This window comes from Corvus moneduloides, chromosome 6 (assembly GCF_009650955.1).
Source record: "Corvus moneduloides isolate bCorMon1 chromosome 6, bCorMon1.pri, whole genome shotgun sequence".
Classification (NCBI taxonomy): domain Eukaryota; kingdom Metazoa; phylum Chordata; class Aves; order Passeriformes; family Corvidae; genus Corvus; species Corvus moneduloides.
Window position 1 is genome coordinate 30,133,993 of NC_045481.1, and position 20,243 is coordinate 30,154,235.

General features: G+C 39.1%; 1 protein-coding gene across 4 annotated transcripts in view; it reads right to left on the reverse strand.

The window, feature by feature from the left end:
• The window catches only part of DPH6 (diphthamine biosynthesis 6), a 229,962-nt gene that overhangs the window by 17,873 nt on the left and 191,846 nt on the right, over positions 1 to 20,243 (reverse strand). For 3 of the 4 annotated variants that reach the window (XM_032111720.1, XM_032111723.1, XM_032111719.1), the window contains one exon: positions 3,113 to 9,771. The exons of the other annotated variant lie outside the window; for it this stretch is intronic. In XM_032111720.1, coding sequence (XP_031967611.1) covers positions 9,656 to 9,771 — 116 coding nt within the window. In that variant the 3' untranslated portion in view covers positions 3,113 to 9,655. Of the gene's footprint in view, positions 1 to 3,112; positions 9,772 to 20,243 lie in introns of those variants that run through there. 4 annotated transcript variants of the gene reach the window in all.

Here is a 20,243-nt window from a genome sequence, read left to right on the forward strand (position 1 = left end):
GAAATTGCAAAGCGTGTAACCTGTAACGTACTTAGGAAAAACCTGTGCCCTTACATTGAAACACAGGTCCAGAGTACTGGCTGGTTGGTGCTCTGAAAGTGGGCCAGGGAGTCAGAAGAGCAGCGCAGAGCAGACAGCGGAGCGGGTGCTTCAGTCGGGAGGGCCCTACGAGGCCGGCCCGACTGCCTGACCACTGCAGCGCTGACCAAAGCCAAAGCGCGTTCCTGAGGACAATGTCCAAATTCCTCTGAGACACTGACACACTTGGGGCAACAGCCACCTCTCTCTGAAGCCTGTTCTGGTGTTTCACCAGTGATGAAATCAGTTCCTCTTTGAGTAGCCATTCAAAGGCTCAGATTTTTAGGAGAGGTGTTGGGCATCAACATTCAGACTAAGTGGCATGGTGCTCTTGGTGCACCTCCTTTAAAGCCTCATATCACATGGATAAAAGAGACAAGGAATAGTGAGGATTTTTCTAACACCTTTTGCAGTAAATTGACTTTATAGTTTATTCATATAGTGTGCTCTTCTAAACTTTGGAAATCTTGGTTCAAGCTACCAGATCATAAAATATTACCTTCCTAAGAAACTTTTTGTCAAAGGTCTTTACATGACTTGGGAGCACAAATTCTACTCAGTCAAAATACAAATTGTGTTCCCAGTCACTTTGGTCATTTTGAAAGATGTGTGTGGGGCTTGGTAAAGGCAACAGATGGTATTTCACTACCGAGTCACATTGTTGAGATGCAGCTGACACCTGAGTACAATGTAAGGCTTGCTCTCACCTTGCCTTGGATCTATGAAACTTTACAGCTTGTATTTCTAAATATATCTGATGCCAATGGCACCTTGCATACCAGGTGCAAGTTTCAGCATTTTTTTCTGTGTGTTGTCTCACATACACTTATGATCTTTATCTTAACTTGAATTTCTAAGGTCCTTAGTCATGAATGCAAAAGAAGAGCTCACATGGATCTTTCCTTTTGTTGAACATACACTGAACATTATATGACAGTATCAGGGAGAGAAAGAAGAACATAAAAAAGAGGAATAGGAACCTAAAGAGGGGGAAAGAAAGGAGAAAAAAGACACACAGTGGTAATAGAGGAAGACCAGAGGCATACAATGCCTGATGATAGAAGAGAAAAAGTAGTTTTCTCAATTTTCCTGCCCTGTTTGTAGTTCTTAACTCCCCAGCTTCTGTGGAGGAGTAATATTCTAAAAATCCCTGTAGTATTAAACTCACGGCTTTCTAGTTTTGAGAATACAGAGGAAACCGTGACAATGACGGAGTAGTCCCAAAAGACAAATGTATGCCCATGCTACATACTGCTCTGTAGTGCAGAGATGGAAAAACCCAGGCAGAATCTGGACAGCAACTCTGCAGCTGTACAGGAGACAAGCCTGGGCTATGCTCTGGGATCCTGGGCCAGTCTGCACCTGCAAAAGCATCCCCACCCATCCTGCAGCCTGCTATATGGACTGGCAAGCAACTAAAAAGCTCTCAGTGTTGTATTTTCAAAAAAGTCTCTGTCACAACTCACCCAGGACTCAAAATTACCTCGTGAACCTTGGGCATGAAGAGCATTGGCAATGTTCTCCTTTACCATGATGTGTGCCACTTACAGGATACCTCACTGTACAGCTGTCACCGCCTACAAGAGAATCTTCACAACAATCTAATCCATATCCATTACTGTTGTCCTCATTTTACAGGACAGAAGACATCATAAATATATAACTTGTAACTGTTGCAAAATTCACTGTCAACATCAGAATTTAAGAGTTCTTGTTTCTGAGGACTCTGCTCACACATCTGAACTCTGTTTACAGCAGAGAAAGTTCAGATTTTTTTACTTGAAATAAGGTGTCTGAGTATAGAAAAACAATTAATCTTTTAAATAGAATTAGGCATTCCAACCATTTTAAAAGATGTAAATTGCAGCAAGTTCTGCAACAGAAAAATTTCCATGGTCCAATACTTTAGGGTAATTCCAGGGAAAAAAATAATCTGAACAGAAAATCTGACCTTTTCCATAGAAAAGAAATACTTTGACCCAGGTCCCCTTATTTTTTTTTTTTTTTTTGGGGGGGGGGGGGGGGAAGGAGGAAAGGGAAATACAACCATAGCCAAAAAAACCCCCCGAATTCAACCCCCTAAACCGTTTAAACTGTTTTACTTTCATTCAAATTGAAAATAAAATAAATTTGAAACTCTGACAGTTGTAAAGTGGAATTGAAGTCCTTTGGCCAGCTCTTTTTGTCTGTTGAAACCATGTAGCAAAAAATGTAGCCTGATATATGTACATATTAGGGTGGGCACTCAGTGTTTGAAATACAGTGTATGGAATTGCTCACAGCACATTAAGAATGCTCAGCAATGTGCAGTTTTAGGGTTGCATTTTATGCTGTAAGACACACTGTGCTGTTAGCAATCCTTTTTCTCTCACTAAGCACACGTTACTTGAGTTTTCTAGTTGAGCATACACTTAAATGACTTTTAACTTTTTTTTTTGAAGAGGGCCATAAATTGTCATCAAAGACAGGGATCTCAAATCAGCTGTTATTTAAAGACTATCTGCATGTTCTCAAAATCCTATGCTATCCTTACATCAATATCCTTTATAGAAAAGCAGCAATTCGGGGGATATAAAGCTATGAACCCAATTAAAGAAAGCATTACCTTCAATTTGCATGTTGAAGGTATTGTGGGGTTTTTGAAACAAAAATTCTGTCTTGTGGGGGTTTTGTGTGACATTTCTTAATTTTCTTAGTTTGTTTTCAAAGATGATTTCTTTTCATCCACTTTTTCCAAAAAGAAATAGTGGTAGCCGCCTCCACTTTGCCATACACTCTCTTTTGCTTCCTTTACAGGGGGTTGATCCACCTGTTCATTAAAAAGGGGAAAACCCGACTTTGGGGAGTGCCTGTAGAGTAGGAAAGTTGCACAGTGATAGGACTCTGCCTGTGTGTGAGAGAGAAATGAAATAAAATCCAGAGCTGAAAAACTAATTCACTGTATGTAGCATAGAAGAAAAATCACGCTGAAGTCCTGAGCTAACTCACATAATGCTTTCAGGAATCAGAAAAATGACACTGTCAAAACACAACATTAGTTTTCAGAAGCCTCCAGGCAAAATTTTATTTATTTAAAGTTAGCTCCTATTTTAATAACAAAAAAGTGGCAGCATATTCTACATCAAAGAAAAAACTTTTCCTAATGTTTCCATTCCTCTTGTGAAGTACTGGAGTTGAAGTAGTGGAGCTGTCTTTCTCTAAATAATTACGTGAGTGGCAGGATCTCAACCTGAGAAAGCTTTTTGTCTGCACTGGGGACTATACCATAAAGAGAATCAGATTTGGCTTGCCTAGTCTGAGCTGCAGTACGAGATACTCAAGACTTTCAGTATTTAAACAGTTAGTTTTAAACAAGATCCGTAAGAATGAAGACGAGTCCTGAATCAACATCTCGGTACACTGTAGCACGTTGACCAAGGAGGAGTACAGATGAGAAGCACATTTATGGGCTACAGCTCTCCGGTCAAGACCCATTAACCACATTCCTTGTGGCAGTACCCAGGAGAAATGTCCCTTAACAGCAGGATGGCGCACAGCTGGTAGCTTCTCTTGCATATTACCTTCATTTCAGGCATCCTCACCTTCAGACCCAGACCTTAGAGCAGTCAAAGCATTTACCATTTTATACCTTGCTGAAGGGATGAGAGATGCATTTTAAAGTTCCTTTCTGGATCTCTTTCCTGGCAACTCTATTTATTCCTCTTTGTTCTTCATTCATTAATCTTTTAAAGCTAGAACTAGTAATGGTGAGAAGGCAGTCCAGGGTCTTTTCCTTCAAAGACATCCCATAAATAAAGAATAAACCCCTTAGGTCCCTAGACCTGTTGTTTGCCTTTTTAGCTTGACTTCCCCACCAGTTCCTAGTAATACCATTCCTTTGGCAATAACTTCTTGTCTGTGTTTCCTTTCTATTATTTCATATCCTTTAACAACTCCTGCTTTGAACCTTAGCAGATCCAGCTCTGGAGCTGTGGTAATTTGGTTCAGTTACAAAAGGCTCTACATTTGCATGTATCTGGGTCTTGCTGCAGAACGGTTGGGTATGTGTGGGAGTAGGACTGAACTTTGTTGCAACGAGATAACTCTTACATCTGAGAAATGTATTTCTTCCTTCTGGGATCCTGGTCTTTTCTAAGCAACAAAATAAACTAATGTCAAGGCAGCTACCAGAAAACCCATGGGAATGAGCAAAGGGGAAGCAATGCTTGCATGAGCTTGCACCCCTAATGCAATGGCACAACTTCTGTCTCAGGAAAATAATGTCTTTCTTGTAAAGTGAAGGTATAGTAATAATGCGATGTATGAAGGATGTTATGGTAAGACAGTACTGTCGACAGCTGCCAGTAACAAGAGTTGCAGAAAGACAATAAAGACAGCACAGAAGAGAGATTTTTCCCCTCTATCATGGCAAAATCTAAAGTAGAACAAGTCTTCTCATGAGTAACAGAAAGTAGTGACTCTCGATGGGTCTTTGAGGTTGAAATGGGTCTGGATGGGGCTTTGAGGTTGAAAACTGCTTCTTCTGCCAAAGCAAATAGCACTACTTGGGGACTGTGGAGAGTGGAGGAGCTCTTCTCCCAGCAGCATAACCTGAGACCTGCCTACACTCACACCGTGCAGGGGAGGCCCCCAGCACGTGCGTGGCTGTCCCAGTGATGGCCCAAGAAAATTTTATGTGATGGACTTGTAAAGCATCTCAGGATCATCAGGGATGAATCATGCTGTAAAATGTATCATTAATGTTACTAGATGTATTATAGAGTTCTGTGATCTGAGACTGCTGCAGGCAGTGTGCTGGGAGAAAAGCTTTCCAGATTGTGCTCATGCAAATTTCTGTCTGTGATCGCATTCGTTCTGGTTCCCACTACAACATTACTTTCACACTCATGTGTGCTGATCACTCAGTCTAAACTTTTTGTTATTGCAGGTTGTATGACTACAACATAACATCCCTTTGCCAACACCTTTACAAGGGTGAGAAAACATACAAATATGGGAATAAAGGCACAAGAAATCTAATGGATATGCTTAAACTTTCCCAGGAAAGGGGTAGTGTGATCCTAACCTTTGCCTCCTGACTTGAACACATGCCCTAACAGGCTACTAGACTGGGGTAGCTGTCAATTTGTTCATGGCATTTAGTTCAGCTTTTGTTCTGAACCATTATTTTATTCTGGACTGGGAATCCTTATAATTCAGAGAAGAATTTCTGAAAGCTGGGAAAAGCAAATGTGAAATCTAACCTATTTTGAGTCCATCCTGTTGTACTGTGGACAGTAAGTCTCATCAACCATATTAAATTGTGCAAACAGTATTTTGAAATTATTTAAGATTGATACAGTCACAAAACAGCCATATAATAGGAGATGGAGGATGAACAGACATATCCAACAAATGTTTTTTAAACATTGCAAGTGAAATGGAGAGCCAAGGCAATGGCAAGGAGACCTAGGGCCAGTGACATATCCTGTTAGAAGAGCCTCAGAACAACCAGACTGTTTGGGAATGTAGGAAAAAAGCAGGCAGTGCTCTAAAAAATGAGAAAAGCAGGAAATCACAGGCAAATCCTAATCATGAATTAATCCAACAGAAATCAAATCCAAGAAATTGTGAGCAATGAATCATCAGTAAAAGGGCACTTGCATGTAACATATGAGTTCAATTCACAGGTACCCAGTCTGTTTTTTAAAATTAAAATTTAAAGTAGGTCAAAAATATTCAGTGTTCAGATGAAAGTTGAAAAAAAGAAGCTTTCACGATCTCAAGTCTGTATTTTGAATGTTTGTCTAATACATCAACACAGGCTGGCTTGCCAGAAATATTAAAGTACAAGTAAAAAGATCATAAATTAGTAAATTGTCAAGTATTCTTAATATGTATTGTCAATGCCAGACATTTATAATAGTAAAAGCAGGTTACTTAAATAATAAGTGCCAGTTAGTACTCAGAGAGCTCAGAACAGTTTTACTTTAATACATAGAACAAACTAGGTTTGCTTCATCAAACCCATCCTGAAAGAAATAACAAAGATTTGACTTGGACACATGAAAGGTTTCTGTATTTTAGGATTTCAGTGTTCATTTAGAGAACTATTACACCATGCACTAGAAATCTTGTATTAAACCAATACATTCATTTATTTGAAATAAAATTTTTATTCAATCACTGTATTTTGATAGACTAGGCTCTGCACATAGACAGGAGATAATGGATTGAACAGGATGTCCTTGAAGGAGAAGAGCAGCTTCAGACTACCTTCCTAATACTCAGGAGACATCCTGCTTCCAGTGCTCATCAGACTTCTGAAGGCTAAGAGGAAAGATGCACCCATGCTATCCGGTGTAACAAATCAGCTCCTGAATTACCTAACTGTAAAACTCACAGGGAAAAAAATTAAATAATCTCTGCTTAAAATATCTCAATGTCATTTCAAAATCTATTTAGGAAGATCAGCTCTGGTGCCTTTATAGCAGCTTAGCCATGTGCATTGTAAAGGCTCACTGGTACTGTTGCCATCACTGGGTTTTGAAATGAGTACAGCACAAAGTTACTAAATCAGTTTTGGTCTTACAGTGCCATTTGGTCATACTTTCAAGCAATTAAAGAAATTTATATACAGAGACTTTTAAAAGGAGGCAGGAGACAAAATTTTATGGACACAGAGACCTATAACAAGACAAAGAGTACTTTTTGGAAAAAAAGAAGCAGAGAAGATGTGCAAGACATATTATAGCACTTGTTAAGCAGAGAAATGAAAAATTAAAACCTTGAGTTACATTTTTAAAGACATTTTCCCACCCATTACATAGCCCTTCTGTGTTCTGAGTGCTGGAATCAGCCAACTTTTTGTGTCATAATAAGCATACAAAACATTTTCCTGCAGGCTTAGTAAAAATCAGAGAAACAGAAGAATTTATGTGGATACAAAGTCCTCAAAACCAGTGTCTTAGCACATATGGGAATTTATAGTCTCAAGATTAAAACTTGCCGGGGTAATCACTCCACCAATCTTGCTGTGAAAAAAATCACCACAACAAAAAATAAACACAGCAAAACCCCCCTGCATCTGAATTTTGAGTATTGATGTCCTTCCCTCTTTTCACTAAACCATATGTATGTATATAGGTGTGTGTGTGGATGTCTGTACCCATCTCCCCACCTCACTTCTTCAGCTACCACTTTGTTACAAAGAAAGTGAAAAAGAGCTCTGCTGAAACATCTTATTCAGACTAGGACCCAGTCATTCTGATGCAATAAGGCAGATAAAATGGTGCTATTTCTCTCTATTATAAAAGTCTAAGGCCTCTCTATGGCACACCACTTTACTCACCTGCCTTGCATATCAATGTTGCACAAATGGCCGTGTTCATACTTAAAACAGCGTAGACTGAGCTTATAGTTTTAGTCACTCACACCACTCAGAAACTGTTTGAAGCCTCTCTAGGAGAAAAAGTCAGCAAACTATTTTTTTTTATGTATTCACAATTTAAACCTGTTGAAGTTCTATTTCTCTCTCTCTAAAAAAGGGAAAAGGTTTGCTTTCATTTGAGAGAAAAATAAAAGATCACACTGTTTTTCAGACCAATGTATTCTGTTACCATTTCTCAATGCAGCTCTACTGGGGAAAAAAAAGCAGGCTAGTTTGAGTCATGAATCTTGTAGGAAGACTTGCAGGAAAAGCTGGTTTCTTTGGGAGCAAATATCCTGCCACCTTAAAATATCTAGTACAGTACAAAAGCTAAGATCAATGTGTTTCAGTATCTTTTTTAAATTCATGATGAAAACAATGACTGCTACAGGAGACACAGTGAAACTTTATGCCATCTCTTTGGTTTCCATATGCATCAATGAAAAAATAAGCTTCATCCTTATCTCTCTGAAAGTACATCTTCTCTTATAGTCCACTGTGTCTCTGGCCCATGGGCACTCCACACTGAGAGAAATAAAATACTGGTATTTCCAGGGGGAAGGGAGAAAATGATTTTGCCTTCTAAAAGAGTAGAATTCAAATAACCAGGCACATCCAGGTATTAACAAGTCCTTTTCTGATCGTGGGAAAGAGCGAGGATCAAATATGTGTAAGTCTAACCTAAAAATGATCCTGAATACTAATCAACTAATGTATTGTTAACAGATTCATCCCTTTTTCCTTAAGAAATTTAATACAACCATTTATTTATACACCGTTACATAAAAAACTCTTTGCTTTGTCCCTTTCAAAAATATTTAAAGATCTGAGAAAAAAGTAATTCTTACTAAGGAACATGGCAGCTCTGCTATATTATTGGAAGCAATAGTAAGGAACAATAACATTTAACAGAGTCTAATTTCAAATATTGATCAGCATAGTATGCTGGGCATGCAAAAGTTCTAACAGGAAGATCCTCTTATCTTTAGTCACTTGTTTTATATCAGGTGCTGCCAAGTGCATTTCTGATAGTGGGTAGGAAAACTAAACTGGAGTGCTAGGTCCACCTCTTAGTCACCTCACATGTCCTGCCATGCAGCTGACTTCTGTGCAGGTACCTCACATACATGCTGGTGGGAGAGAAGGATAACTGGAGTGCTGGTCTCCTAGCTCCATTGCTCACACTCTGGAAGAGAAGCAGTAAGAATATAGAGATGTGGAATATAGGCAAAGCAAAGATGTGATACCCATTCTTGAAGGTTTAATTTCTAGTCTTTGTCTGAAAGTAAGATTTTTCTGCAGTGTGTTACTGCTTCAAGCCAAGTCCAAAAGGGTTTCTTTTCTATACTGACCTTATGTAATAAGTAAAATATCTGTGGCAATGAAATTGACAAGAGCTTCACTTCTGTGTCTGAGCCTGTTGTTAGTGAAAGCAGTGGTAAAACTCCTGATGATTTTCTGGAGAACACTGAAGCCTTCGGTCTATGGTAGCACTGAATACTGGTAGCTGGTAGCTACCTGAATGTTGGTAGCTCTTTAATAAGAGCTGTCTACCCAATGTAAAACACAAAAATACCCCTGGGCCAGAAAGCAGGATGGCAAATCCTACTGTCTGGCCATCGTTTCCATTATTTGTTTCAGTAAAATGTGCATACTAAATACTACTCTGAGTAGTTCTTCCCCAGTGCTAGAAAATGGTTAAAATCTGGCCGCAAATAGAGTTTTCATGAGTTGGCCCGAAGTGAGTAAATTCAACATATAATTGAAAGGAATCCAATCCTTAAAACAGTATTGGAGGTAATATTCTAGTTTCACCTCCATCCAAATGATCCGAAGTTATAATTGGTGTATAGTAACCAGGCCTAAATATATCAAAGAACCAATGTGATCAGACCAACTGCATCTTCTAAAAGTCACCTGCTATAACCTGCAGGCATCTAAAAGTAAGCCAGAAAAAAGTACACTATTTTTAAAAGAAACCTTTATTCTTCATACAAACCTAACTCTGTCACATATCATGAGGCATCATTAACAAGCTAATATGTCTGCTTAAATCAAACAGTATTTCTCCATGAAAGTATCCAACAGAGTCAGTATCGACCCTTTTCTTTGTTCTCTCCTGGATGGAATATATGTGCATTTTGATATCAACTCATCTCCTTTTAACTGCTAGCTCAGCCAGCATGTTATATGAATAACATCTTTGCCAGGTAAATCCAGCACAGGTACTAAAATCAGAGCTGGGGTCTTCTCTTCCAAATATTTTTCAAGGTATTCTTGCAGTCCTAGAATAGAAACAAAACAGTTAATGAACCCCCTTTGTCTTATTGTGTCCTCTTACAAATTATTTCTAAATACTTTTCTGAAAATTGATGTGGAGTAGCAACTATCAAAAGGAAGTGAAATGCAACTCTTAAGTTTTCACTTTACATAGAAGGAAAATCTCCCACCTCCTTTTTGATTAATTTGAGATTAACTTTAGATGTCACCTAAGGCCAGAATTCAGCAAAACAGTTAAATGTATATTTCTCAACCTCAAGTGAGTGAGTTGATTACAGATAGAGAGAGCTGAACTAGAGCAGGTAGTAAAAATAACAAAAGGCCGGTTGAAATTCAGTTCTTTGTCATTTTTGATATTTGGATGATCAGCACATAGTTGTCTGCAAATGAAACTCTTCTCTCAAGTCCCATTGTGGTGCATGGACCATTTTCAAAAACTTTATGAACTTGATTTCAATTTGTAATCAATGGATGAGTGCCATCTTGAAGACATAATTGAGGAAGTCCAGGAATGGCAACATATATGACTGAATATCTGGAATTACAGTAAGATTCCAGATACAGTAAGATGCTAAAAATACAGAATCTGGCTATGAGAAGCTATAAAGGGACTGGTATGTGTTGCAGAAGTTTGCAAATTTAAAAGTCCATTATGGGAGCAGAATTAATAATTGAGAAGATCTAATTGGAATACAGAAGAAAAGTAAAGAATGGAAAATTTAAACTTGGCATCATGACATTTTTGGTCGTGCTCAGCGTCAGTGAACATGCTGGAAATCAAGCCACAAAGAACCATAATGAAAACTACAAAAAACCCGCTGAATGACCCAGAAAAGACAGTTTCCTAATGATAAGGTATAGCCTGCATAGGTTCTTGTTTCAATAACTTATTTCTGTCAGCAGCTTCTGGGATTATGGCAATTCTTTATAACACTAAGCAATCTTGGCTAGAAAGGGTGTAAAGAGGGCAGAACTTGCAGACTGTCAGAGCTTTTTTTTTTGGCGTCACTGCCTGTGAAACTGCGAATAGGCAGTTCAGTCGAAGTGTTACCTCATCCAGGATAAAACAGGAATTTTGCAATTGTATTCACTGAAGCCAAAACTCCTCTCTTTTTATCTGGCAGCAGCAGCATAAATTAATGTAATAATGGCAATGCTGCCTACAAAATATTGCAAAGACAGTACTAGTCTTCTGAAATTCTGCTGCCTTCCTTTGTATCATTGACATTGGAGGTGAAGACAGACAAGGGTGAGCCAAAGATCAACAGTCACCTCAAAGGTCAAAGGACTTCTTCATCTGGTGTGTAAAAAGGAACTCATTCTCTGTAATACAGATATTCAGCAGTGACCCCTAATTAACTATCAACTAGCATTTTACTTCTAAAATTTGACTTCAGAAAACTTTACGGCTATGCTGACTCAGAAGGCATTAAGTGGAAGGGGTAAAGGTAAGCCACCTCAAAATCACTGATTCCATCCTATTAAAATTACCTTTCCTTTTTTTCATCCATTAAAATTGTGAAAATACAATTTCAGACTTCAACATTTCTTCACAGGCTTAGAAGTGCTAAAAGCTACCAGAACAAGTCCAGGTATTCCTTTTAAAGGGAGAATTTGAAAATGGGGCTATCTGGAAATAGAACCTCATTCTTTTGTGGCTTTGAGGTGGCCAAAATAGCCATAAATATTCACATTTGGACATGCCCTAGTGGACTTGCTTGCCAACCAGGAAGAGCTATCTTTCCTGAAGACCAGTGCCTTTTCTATTGCCAGTGCCTACTTGCATAAATGAAATGTGGATAAAAATATGGGACATATGCCTCTAAATATTTTACTGTACTTACAAATCAATTCGTTTGATATGAAAGCAGTGCAACTTAGATGTGCATCTTTAAACACTTAAAAATTGTGGATAAAAGTCTGCTCATGCAAACTTCCCCTGAAAAGCAGAGACTAGGTCTTCTAAAACAGTAAAATTGTATTCTAAGGTCTCACAGAAGAAAATGCACAATTAGTAAATCTGTGGCAACCTGTGCAATTACAGAAAAATAAAATTTTGACAGCTATATATTTTACCTGCTATAATAAGTTAGTCCAAATCTTCCAATATTAATTGTATATTTTTAATTATGGGAAATTAATAAAGACACTATATTTTTTTCACTCATTCAAAATATGCTTTTAGATAAATAAGAGCCTCAGCCATGAGTGTTTTCTGAGTATGTAACTCTTTGTTTGAATACAAAGATTTCAAAAATGTTCTTCCTTTATATCATACACGGAAATGCTTGCTCAGTTGTGTGCCATACTTATAGAAGTTGATTTTAAAAGCAAAAACAAGTAAAGGACAGAGGGTTACAGTGAGTGTGCTTACTGGAGCTTTAATAGGAGCTATAGATGACTGATGTCAGTCTTAAAGTTATTTAAACTGCCCTGATACAGAATGTTTAAGTACAAGCAAAACCAGCTGATTATCAAACAGCAAACAAGTGGTGTGCATTGTGGATGTTTTCATATCCTGTGACAGTCCAACGTGCTAGCCACGTTGCAGCACACTTGCAGTTTCATGGAGACCAGCCAGGGGACTCCTGAGGTAACAGAAGTCAACAGGGAAACATCAGGGAAATATCTCAAAGAAATTAAGGGGTGTTCCTCTAGGAAGCTGACACAGCTGACAGCTGTACACCAATGCACGCAGCGTGGTGTAAACACAAAGAGTTGGAAGACACCATTGCTGCTGAAAATCTATGTCCTTGTTGCCATTACAACACAGCTCAAGGTGGGTCCATGGGAATCTCATGAGGTTTAACAAGACCAAGTGCTGGTGCTGCACCTGGGTCAGGACAACCCCACGTATCAACCCAGGCTGGGGATGAACAGATGGAGAGCAGCCCTGCCCAGAAGGACTTGGGGGTGCTGCTGGGTGAGAGGCTGGACATGACCCAGCCATGAGCACTGGCAGCCCAGAGAGCCAAGTGTGTCCTGGGCTGCATCCAGAGCAGCGTGGGCAGCAGGGAGAGGGAGGGGATTCTGCCCCTCTGCTCTGCTCTGGTGAGACCCCACCTGCAGTGCTGCATCCAGCTCTGGGGTCCCAGCACAGGAAGGACATTGGTCTGTTGGAGCAAGACCAGAAGAGGGTCATCAAGGTGATCAGAGGGATGGAGCACCTCTCCTACAAGGAAAGGCTGAGAAAAATGGGTTTGTTCAGCCTGAAAAAGAGAAGGCTTCAGGGTGACGTAATTGTGGCCTTCCAGTACCTAAAAGGATGGAAAGATGGAGAGGGACTTTTTACAAGGGCATGTAGTGATAGGACAAGGGGGAATGGCTTCAGATTGAAAAAGAGTAGGTTTAGGTTAGATATTAGAAAGAAATTCTCTACTGTGAGTGTGGTGAGGCATTGGAACTGGTTGCCCAGAGAAATTGTGGATGCCCCAGCCCAGGAAGTGTTCCTGGCCAGGTTGGATGGAGCTCAGGGCAATCTGGTCTTGTGAAACATGTCCCTGCCCAAGGTGGGGGGTTTGGAACTGGATGATCTTTAAGATCCCTTCCAGCCAAAGCCATTCTATGATTCTATGATTATAAGTACATGAAATTTGCTCAAAACAGGTGAACTTCATCCTGCAAGATGGATCCCCCTGCTCCCAAATGATCCACAGAAGTTCAGGGAGCAGGTTCCATATGAAATTTCTTCTGGCATTACCATCTATTTCTGCTATTCCTTTGTTAAGACAGGATACTGAAATCAATAATTTGATGATCTCTTATGTTGACTTAGCAGCCCTTCCATATAACGTGGCACAAACTAAGACTGTAAGCCCTTGTTTTTAAAGGTGCTTTTCATACTAGGTAGAAAAATGTCCTGAGAGCTCCTAAAGGGTCATTCCAAATGATTAGGAGGGTGATTTTTACATCTTTGCTGTCATTGGCCTCAGCAGGATTTAGGCAGTATCAGGTAAGGCCACAGAATCCACTTACATTTTCAAAATCAGGTCCTTGTTATTGTTGCCATACTCTTGCTTCACTGTATATCTGCAAGGGAGTAGTAATCTAATAGCTCATATGAAAAAGGAAAATGGTAGCAAAAAGGGAGATCACTTTTAGCCCAGTACGTAAAAAATCACTTTCATATTACAACTACTATCTTTCCTTCACTTTTTAACCAAAAGATATTGTTACATTGCTTAGAGCAGGTTTTTAAATCCCTGAGCTAATAAAGCTCCATTGCTTCTGCAGCAGAGATCTGACATGCTGCATGTACTTTGAAAAGATGCATCACAGGGGATCAGGTTCCTAACAGTTGACTAAGAGTTCCAGTCCCAAAAGATCTGCCCCTGGTGTGCAGAACACTTAACCCTTCGACCAGTACCAACATGACTATTCACAAATTATTGATGTCCCTAAATCCCTGGCAGATTGCAGACAGTTCTTGTCTCCCTTGAAGCCAAAGCATATGGTCACTAATGAGATGGATTAAAAATACATATACACATTCAGGGCTTTGTCACATGAGTGTAAAGCCACAGAAATGTTAGAAGGTGATTGAACTGGACTGAACACTGTTAAATACATGATTAGCTTGTTATGGGTCGTTTCCATTGATCTATATATGGTTTCACAGCATAGTTTAATTAAAGCTGCCTGGAACAAGCCTCTGCCTTAAATGATCAGGCAGTGCAATGAAAAGGTGGAACACGAGGAACTGGAGACACCTCTCCCTTTCTTAAACATCCAGCTGACTGTCTCTGGTGTACAACCACAGCAAGAACGGAAACTGTGTTTCCAAATGTTGTCTGTTTTTACAGTCCAGGGTTTTTCTAACATTTTTCTTTATATAAAATGATGTAGTGTGATACAAGATTTTGAAAAAAAACCTGCACAGTTTGCTTGCTTCATTGCAATTCATACCTTTCTATCCAAAATAAAATCAAACCCAGTAAACAAGAATATACTGTTGGAATATAAAAGGGAGTCACTTGGCAAAATAGGATTTTGTGCTGGGTTTTTTTGCTACAGCTGTGAAGATTTTAAATGACAATATGAATATTTTTCGAAGTCCAATACTTGGCTTTTCATATGGCATCTTATGTTTCTGTTTGATGACATTATTTATCTGAACATAAGTTAAGCAGCTGCTTTGAATTGCAGGGGAAGTCTGTTATAGCCAATGTTACATAAGACAAATGACCAGTAGGATTTTGGATAAGGCTGCGAAACCACTTTAAATCTGTGATTTCCTAAGCCAGTCGTTGGAACTGTGACTATAAAATGACTTTTGTTCTTTGCTACATAACTTTCAAAACATAATCTGTGTGGTTGAGATTTTTTAAACTATGTCTAGATTTCTCTCCCTTCTTTCAATGTCAACAATTGATGAATGAGCTTTTCTGTTGAATGGTAAATACACAATACCATTTGTTAACAGAAAAAGTAACTGGTATAATTTAGACTTCAAAAAAACCCCCAAATTTACTGTTTCAGGCTTATTTGTAAGTATACATACCCCAAAATTAAAAAAAAAAAAGAAATTACAGAGGGAATTGTAGTTGTGTTTGGAACTCAAGTCATATGCCTGGTCAGTTGCCAAAGCAGCCAGATCTGCATGTCTGTATCTGCAAACAATTCTTTCATAAAAACTTATCTCCACGAATTCCTCACATTACATTTCAGGTTGTCTTGCAATTTATGAACCCATCTATACTGACAGACTTCTTTCTTCTCATACTAAACAATGTAACAATGAAAACACCTTTTTCAAGTAACCATATAACAGATGAACATACAGCCTATACTGAAAGCACCAAGGCCAATGTTAGCCATCCCCTTTCAGCTTGTTCCTAATACTGGATACCATTTTAGATGACTGCAACCTCTTCTGTGAAGGATATGGTTATTAGGATCCAGACTGATAGGATTCTGTCACTTTGGACATAGAAACAGAGCAACACTTAACCCAGCAGAGCATTCACCAAAAGAAACCACGGAATCACAAAATAGTTTGAGTTAGAAGGGATCTTTAAAGCTCATTTAGTCCCATCCCCTGCAATAAGCAGAGCCATCTTCAACCAGACCAGGTGCTTCAGAGCCCCATTCAACCTGACCTTAAAAGTTTCCAGGGATGAGGCATCAATCACCTCTATGGGCAACCTGTTCCAGTGTCTCACTGCCCTCACTGTAAAAACTTCCTCACATCTAGTCTGAATCTACCCTCTTTTAGTTGAAAACCATTACTCCTTGGATAAGGGGCATCACTACAAGCCCTATTAAAAAGTCTCTCCCATCTTTCTAATAAGCTCCCTGTATATACTGAAAGGCCAATAAACAGTCTCCCAAGAACTTTCTCCAAGCTAAATAACCCCAACTATCTCAGTCTTTCCTCACTGGAGAGATAAGTTCCACTCCTCTGTCCATTTTAGTGGCCCTCCTATGGACCTACTTCAACAGGTCCATGTCTTTTTTGTGCCAAGAGAAAAATCTGCTATAAAGAGAAGACTAGTGCTCTGTTACATTTTACTGCTAGTCCTGTTTGTGCAGTGGACTTCTTGTACCTTTGGAATCTATCCCAAACCTAGAAGTTCTAGTAATGTTTTTAAGCAGGCTACAGTGAAAACATAATGAAAGTTGCTCTAGGCTTGACGGGTACCCACAGGAGTTGTAGCAACTCTTCCTACAGCTGAGCAGATGAAAGGAAATGAGGAAAATGAGCTGTGTTTCCCTGCATGCCATACTGGTAACTCCTGCTCTCAGATTTAGTGAGGAGAAGTTGTGAGCGCAAAAGGCAGCAGTCATGGACCTTACTGTTCATGTGAGATACAAGAAAAATGAGTGATTGGCTTAATCTATACCAGTAAGTTAGTCAGGATGCCTGAATGCTGCACCACCAGCAGCAAGAGGAGAGGGACTGCTGGCATAAAATGACCAACTCTGAAGGAATCCAGATGCCGCATCTTCCTCTCCCAGCCTCACAATCCTCTCTGCTGTTCCTCTGCTTCAACAGGAGGGTGTGGGAAAGAAAAAGGGCTCCCTCATAATCAGGGAGAGCATTAACATTTACAGGAACCTCACTTTTCTAGAGCTGAGTCACTTGGCTGAGTAACTGTACAAGTCTTTTTAGACTGTAGCTCATGCATTTTTTTAGCATCTGAAAGAAAATTAGTAGACAGAACAGTTATTTTTAGTATCGGTTTGATAGTGGGCCTGTCAGCCTTGGTGATGCATCTCTTTTATCAAGCTGCCACAATACCTTGTTTTGTTTTCAGAGCAAAGTTTGATTAAAGACCAACTTCAGAAACGTTACTCACTGTGGGCGTTAATTAGTGCTTCCTGGCCTCTGCAGGGTCTATCTTATGATCCGTTTCACTTACTAAACCCTGTAATTCAATTTACATGAAGATGGGAATGAACCAACCCCCTTCTATTCTTCTGAAGGCTTCTGTTTAACTTAGTCCTGAAAGAACCTCTCTCCTATCATTCCCTAATAAGGAATTCTAGTTTCTAGCCTTTTAAAATCAAAATTAAAGCAATACTTCACATCTATACTCTTTTTATATGAACTGTGAAGGAACTTCAGAAGGGGATAGGTAAACTTTAGGAAGCCTTTGCTTCCAAATAGTGTTTTTAGTGGTGCCCAAGTATACTGTGCATCTTAGGAAAAACTGGTAAACATCTTTTTCTCTTCCTCTGCATCTTTATGGGAGTGGAGCATTGTCATTCTGTACGAGAAGGTCGCTGGTGTTGCCCTCCTCCTCTCTCATTAGCAGACAAGAAAAGCCTTTTGTCTTTCTGAAAGCAAAAGGCAAGCTACTAGGTCAAAAATATTAAAGAGGTGGTTGATGACAAAAGACTTAATAGTACTGGCAGGTAAAAAGTAGCAGATGGAAGTGAAATTTATAACATGATAAAAGTAAAATTAGGAACTACTGAATAAAATGAATGAAAAGAAAATGCAATTGGGGTACTACACAAATACAAGCAGAAAAAAAATTAAAAAAAGAAACAGTCCAAAAGAAAACCTGACTCAGGTACACTGAGTATTTGAAACTAGGTTGAAAAAAACATGAAACCAGTACTAAAGAGACCAAACCTGTAAAAGGGAAGATGGTCTTTTTTTTACAGTAGACAGCCTGCACAGGAAAACTGAGGCTGGGTGAGGCAACATATTCAAGCAGAGTTCATGGACACTACCATCTTAAAACATCCTCTTCCAAGTATACATTCTCTCATGAGCTTCCTGCTAAATTTTGAAACCTAAACTTCATCTTAGTTATAGTATGGACTTAGCTGGCAGGGATGCTTCCTAAAGTTGTACAGTGTGACAGATACACCAGAAATGATGAGAAGGAAAGAAAATAGGGCAATGATAATCATAAAATAGATGAATATTTACAACAATTAAAATTTCAGACCCAAATGCCATCCCTAAAAAAGGTGTAAGCCACCCAACTCTCTCTGGATATAGAGAAGTTACCTTCCAAAGTGCACACAGTACCAGTCCAATGAGGTATTTTATCATGCATATCAACAGCAAGTAGCAGAAATAAATGTGACTCTTTTAAAGATAAACACTTGTTGCTGAGCTCCTCTGCATATTAGGGCTGTTTCTCAGTAGAAAGAATTAAGATTTGGCTTCCATAATAATTCTTTCAAGCTGCTGGCTACAGCTTAGAAAATAGCAGAACATGAAAACTCATCGCCGTGTGTTTTCCAATGTTCTGTTTTTAGTCATGTCCTATATACAGATTGAGAATCAGCCTATACAAGGTTATAAATGTGCACTTTTGTTTAAAATGTCATTAGCCTTCTGCACTAAATAAAGAAACACTTAAGCATGCCCTTCCAATGCTCACAGTGAGTCTAAATATAATTTCAAAGAGAATGGAGGACTGAACTTTACGAGTACAATCACTCAGAGAAGAACTTGTGCTTTTTCTAAAACCATGACAGAATGCAAAGATCATGAGCTGGTTTTCCCTGCGTGCTATCCTTCAACCCTGTAACGATCCAATCTCTTTATGGGGTGGATGGTTATTGAATTTGTATGCCAGCTGTGTCCAGAATCTCTGGGGAGGATGGGCTGTAGTGACGCCAAGCAGGGATGAGTTATGAATGGAGACAGACTATTACAAACATAGGAAGTAGTAAAGACCCATTTTTCAGGAGGCATTTAAGAATGCACTTCACAGTATGTGTATATACTTGTTCACTCATATAGTCTCACCTGAATGTGCCTATATGGGCAGATAGAACCACAGGATTCACTAGAGGCTCACACACATGTTTTTGTTGTACTCTAAATCAGATAAACATGTACTTTACTTTTTTTTTCCAGATTAGTTGAAAACTTGGTGTGAAAATGATCAACTGCAACAGCACCTGTGCAGTAATTATGGAACTTGGTTTTTCACCCTTAGGTCACTTTGCAGCTACTGACTCTTGGCCCATAGTCCAGGAGCATGAGATGGGCAGATTTGCAAGCTGTAGGACAGTTGGTTGCTGTGCCCTCCAGGTAGGGTTGGGGACATTGGTGGGGCAGTGTGTGTGGGAAGCCTGGCTGTGCCTGCTGGTAATGCAGGAACTTTTATCTCTAGGGCCTGTCAATCTGGCACCTTTCACAAGTGTTAAATTCACTTAAGTATATTTTTTAAGAAGCTGTCATGAGACATACTGAAGCAAATATGTCCTTCGGTGGTTACACATGGACTAAGTTGTAACAATGTTTGTGAAGTGCTTTGACATCCCCAAGTGATATGTTTGGTACAGCTTCCACATTTGTTCGTTTATTCAAGTCTACTAAATAGTCTTCAAAGCCAGTGGGTTAAAGAAATACCTGACTGGACACAATGCATCCAAAAGGCCAGACCACAGAGAGATGTTCATATAACTAGAGGACACCACATACATCTGCTGGTAGGAGAATTTAGTCTACAAATAATAGAAAAGCTTTCTAAAAGATGTTGTGGTAAGCATCTTTTGACTGGGTACAGAGATCATATGGTCCTTGCTTTATGTCAAGTTAAGCTGTGATCATTTAAAATAATACTGATGGAATAATTATTTTCAGTTTCTAGGCCAGATTCTCAACAAGTATAAATGGTAGCTATGCTAATTTACACAAGGTACATTGAGGACCTTGCATGGTAGATTACATATTTATATATAGTATCATGTGCAAACTAATGAGGTTATTTCTAATGTTTACCATTGTAAAGAACTCTGAAACTTTAAATCAATCTCCTGCACTAATGTAAACAGTGTATTCTAACAGAAACAGATAAAAGTGCACCAAACATGTTAAATACATTATTAGGTCAATGAAGATCATTCATATTGATCCAGGTCTGGCTTCACAGCAGTTTAATCAAAGCTTCCTGGAAGATGTAACAGTGGTCATGGCATTCACTGCCTTTTGTGCTGACTCAACAAATGACTAAAATTTCATTACTGCTGCAACTGACAACTTATGCAAAATTATCCAGAGCAG